General features: G+C 47.0%; 1 protein-coding gene across 1 annotated transcript; it reads left to right on the forward strand.

The window, feature by feature from the left end:
• Positions 1 to 3,799: 3,799 nt before the first annotated feature.
• LOC130832035 (Golgi SNAP receptor complex member 1-like) lies at positions 3,800 to 4,957 on the forward strand. The gene is given in 1 exon segment (XM_057700577.1): positions 3,800 to 4,957. A coding segment is annotated over 1 exon segment (684 nt). The 3' UTR covers positions 4,484 to 4,957.

A 4,957-nucleotide genomic window follows, 5' to 3' on the forward strand; every position in this document is an offset into this window, starting at 1 on the left:
ATGAGAGGAGAGGCTTATGGGGGACAGGAAATAATTTGAATCCTGTCTTAGTTCCACCCATATCTCAGTGGGTTCTCAGCATCCACACATCCACTTGGTAATAATTTGTCCAAGTTCCAAATATGACATTGGACTGGACATATTTAGAGCTGGCAAGAATCCTCATGTTGGTTCTGTGACCTGTGGAGTAAAAGCTTTCAGCAAGGAAGGCCAAGCAGAAGCTCCAAAAAAAGCCTCCCAAGCTCAGCCAAGGCAGAATTATAAAAACAATATTGTGTCTTGGGGGTAATGAAAGAAGGTAATGTCATCCTCAAAGCCTGAAAGGACCCAGGGGTGGTGGTCCCATCACATAACCACTTGATTCACCACTGTGGTTCTTGCAGAAACTGGGAGGATCGTTGTCAATGATAGTGAGACAACGCTAACTCTCAGCCCTGCTGTCTTTCTCCCCATTTCCAACCTTTACAGTAGCACCAACAAAGTTCTCTTTTTCAATCGCAAATTAACTGCAAGAATGGGCCAGTTTTGGGGGATCGTAATTTTGATCTGATTCCTGTGCAGTGAGCCCCAAAACCTTTGACTTGAACTCTTTATTCATTCTAGTCTCTGCATTCCTAGCATCAGCCCTGTGACAGAGCATGTTGTCAGATGGTCCCAAAGTCACCCTGTTGTTGGCAGATCTAAGTTGGCCCCCAGTGTTCCCTCCTCTGGTAGCCATGCCCTTGTAATACCCATTTTTGGAGCATCAGCTGGTCCTAGTGACACACTTGTAACAAATAGGATAGGAGAACTAATAAATGTATATTTGGGATCGTGGGGGGAAGAGATAGGAGGGACCCGGGTTCAGTTGTCTCAGGGCTGTCTGTCCAGGCTGGGCTGGGGAAGCAGAGATTCCTGATAGAACCCAATGACAGATGGCCCTGCATTCCTTCCCTACCTGAGGAGTTTCTCCTCTAGATCTCAGCCTCCACAGTCCCTGCCATCAGACAGGAAAAGGAGGAGGAAGAGACCACCAGCATTGATTCTCATTCTGGCTGGGATGTCAAGGGAACTGTCTATAAACTTATTATTCGCTGTCAGCTCTGCAGTGAGGAGTGGTCTGCACTTGGTTCCAGGATGTATTGAAAAAACATTGGATGGGGACTTGCAAACTTGGACTTTGCCATGAACTGTGTCAATGAGGCAAGTTATTCAACCCCCACGGTTCTCTGTTTATCTCCTGTAAATGGAGGATTAAATTATGACCCTGCAGGTCTCTTCTGTGCCAACTGTCTCAGATTCTGGGAGCAAGTTCCTGAGCACAGAGTCACAGGGCACAGTGTGAATGTAAGAGGGCACCGTGCTCAGGACACTTTTGCTTGAGGTGCTGGACATGCAAACAACTCAACACTAACAAGCACCAATCTTCTGCTGAGTAAATGCCTGAATGAATTTCAGAATCAAATCCAAGTAGCTCTGGGGCTGCCTCAGCCTGGTTGCACCACACCCTCCCCTGGGCTCCACAGTCTCCAGCTCAAGCTCCTAGTCCAGCACTGACACACTCTGCCACCGTCACTGTGTGTCCTCCCCTCCTCTCACACTGGGAGCCCTGAGAAGGCGGGACTGTGCTGGTGTCCGGATGTGAGCATCTGTGAACCTTGGTTGAGTTCATGCTCCTGTAAGGCTCAACGGATAGAGCTGAGCAGCCTCACCACTCAGCTTGCATTGCACATCTCACTGGGTTATGCCTTGATTTAGCATTTAAGGCCTTTCACATACTGTTTCAATAGACCTAAACCTGCAGGAGACATCAACTAGAAAGTGTTAAATTACAATCTACCCCCTGAACTCACTGTGCCCGATTTTACCCCACACCTTGCCGCACTCTAACTCCTGAATGCTTGGAATATGTTCTTTAATTTTTTTCCTTCATCCACCCAAATCATACACATGCATGTGGTTCTACCCAAAATTCCACTTCATTCATTAATCTCTCCCTGACCACTGAGTGTCTCGCCTGTGAACTTCAGTAGCCATGTCTCTGCTTCTCGTTTGCCATTTAAGGAGGTTCTGGCCTTTGCCATCTCTGCATGTGCATCACAGTGTCCATAGGAGTTCCTGAGAGGATGGCTCCTGCCCCATAGGAACTGTAAACTCTTTGGGGACCAACAGTAGGTTATAATGTCCTGGTTCCCACCTCCAGTGCCTCAAAATCTTATGTTGGGCATGTATCCCTGACCCAGTGTGACCGCTGGATTAATTACGTACTTCATCAATATCACACAGACCTTCCCCTTCTGAGCAGACAGGGCCAGGCTTCGTTCTCAAGTGACGACTTGTGCACACGCACCTGCACACCTGACACTATGGGAACACTTGGGAGAGGGCCTCCCTCTGAAAGTTGGGGTGAGGTGATAAGCACCACTTCCCCCTGCTTCTTCCCAGGCTCCTCTCCACTCGGATTTGTGGGGGTTCTTTGTTCACATCACGCTCCATGGTATGACTCTAGCATCACTGTGCTTTCTCAGATTTAGTGGAAAATTTCCATCTAACTTGTGAGGTTGTGGTCTCATCATCCAAGCCTCTTGCCTCCTCCATCAACCCCTGAACTCAAGACTTTGTCTTCATCTCCTCACTGTCAGGGTGAATTAAGGGCGGGTCACCCATGAAGCCAGAGGTAGTAACACAGGGACTCCTGGAGCTGCTCAGACACAGCCACGTGTAAATAGTGTGGAGAGTGCCATCCTGTGGTAGAAACCAGTGGAATGGTAGTAAGATCAAGAATTTAAGTGAGGTCTTAAAAAAAAAAATAGTAATAAACAGAAATCTCAATTAGAATCAGGAGGCCAGAAGGGGGCCCCTATGCCCTGTGAGGATAGCAGAGCCCAAAAGGAAGAAGAAACACTCTCTTCTTTCCTGGTAAGAACTCAGCCAGTGAAAAGCCATGGCATCTTTGCTGCCTGCAGCCCTCCTGACTTCCTCTCCTTCCCTATAAAGGGCTCCCCTTCCCTTGCTGTGCAGGAACTTGCGTGCGGCTCACCACGGCTGCAGACGCCAGACTGCAGTTCTCTGCTGGCTTCTTTGCTGAAGAAATAACTGGCAGTCTATTTGTTTCAGGTCAACCTTTTGGTGACCCACACAAGGACCAGAGAAGACCCCCAAAGGCTCTGGGGCTGGTGAGGAAACAGGTGTGGTCCCCACAATTGTGCCCCCCGGGGCTCACTGCTTTTCCTGCCAACCCTGGAGTTTGAAAGTACAACTTTCTCCTAGATCCGAGCTTATGCTCTCTTTGTGTTTGAAGCTCTCCGGACTTTATTTGGGATCTTTCTTAAAGTTTCATCCTGTCTGGTTAAGGCCTTGCTCTGTATGCGAGTTCGCATTCCGCACTTTCTCCTGATTTTGAGATCAGACTATTTCAACTGAAACCGGCTGAGAAGCCTTTGGTCTGTTCCTTCAGGATCAGGGGTTGTTTCACTGACCTGCGCCTTGTTTCGGCCTCTGGCCACTCCTGTGGGAGGGCTGTTCCACAGGACCTGGCTGAGGAGCCTGTGGCCGGGCTCTCACAGGCGCAGGCTGTTCCCTTAAAGCTGCTGGGATTAGGCCTGTGGGCTCTTAGAGGTGCAGGTAGTTTGAACTGAGCTATTTTTTGAGCTGTAAGCTATTAAAGCTCTTTGAAAATTGCTCTTTTACTATAGAGAAAAACCTCTGAGACATGGAATCCCAGTTATCTAAATATTTTTAGGGCTCACCTCCCCCCCACCCCAGACACACTCAAAGGGACTTTGGCTGATTTTATGTTTAAAAACCACAGTCGTAAAAGATGGCGGCAGGAACCAGCAATTGCTGGGAAGATCTCAGGAAACAGGCTCGACAGCTGGAAAATGAACTTGACCTGAAACTAGTTTCCTTCAGTAAACTATGTACAAGTTACAGTCACAGCAGTGCCCGAGATGGAAGACGCGACAGGTATAGCTCTGACACAACACCCCTTTTAAATGGATCAAGCCAAGACAGAATGTTTGAAACTATGGCAATTGAGATTGAACAGCTTTTGGCAAGGCTTACAGGAGTAAATGATAAAATGGCAGAATATACTAACAGTGCAGGTGTCCCCTCCTTGAATGCGGCTCTGATGCATACATTACAGCGACATAGAGACATATTGCAGGATCATACACATGAATTCCATAAAACCAAAGCAAACTTTGTGGCAATACGGGAAAGGGAGAATCTCATGGGATGAGTATGAAAGGATATTGAGTCATATAAAAGTGGGTCTGGAGTAAACAACAGAAGAACTGAACTATTTTTGAAAGAACATGACCACCTACGAAACTCAGATCGTCTAATAGAAGAGACAATAAGCATTGCTATGGCAACAAAAGAAAATATGACTTCACAGAGAGGAATGTTGAAGTCAATTCAAAGCAAAATGAACACTTTGGCCAATCGTTTTCCTGCCGTGAACAGCCTCATCCAGCGGATCAACCTTAGGAAGCGGTGAGACTCACTCATCCTTGATGGCGTTATTGGTGTCTGTACCATCCTATTGCTGCTGTACGCTTTCCATTGATGGGACATCTCCAGGGGCTCTTGACAACCACCACTTTCACACCCTGATCCGGAATAAGAAAAAGTAGGAAGAAGTTGACTGACCTGATAATTAGCCTGACCGACAGGATTAATTCAAAACTGATAGTGATGGACTCTGTGACATGGTCAGGTTGAGCTGAAGTCACAGGCTTTCTGTGCTATCTTTTCTAACACACATTTCCTTCTGTTTTTAGTTTTTTAAAAAAAAATGTTTTCAGTTGCTTCTGTCTTCCCAAGAGGTAAGTAAACCCATCAGAAACAGTTTCCATGCTTCGGTGATAGTGTTGAAGGCTGACGACAAGCCTGGTCTTACAGCTGGACTCCTTACAAAACCAGGTTTCTCTATATCCAAAGACTGCTTTCCTTTTAGCCACCAGATGGGGTT

This window comes from Hippopotamus amphibius, chromosome 11 (assembly GCF_030028045.1).
Source record: "Hippopotamus amphibius kiboko isolate mHipAmp2 chromosome 11, mHipAmp2.hap2, whole genome shotgun sequence".
Lineage (NCBI taxonomy): Eukaryota > Metazoa > Chordata > Mammalia > Artiodactyla > Hippopotamidae > Hippopotamus > Hippopotamus amphibius.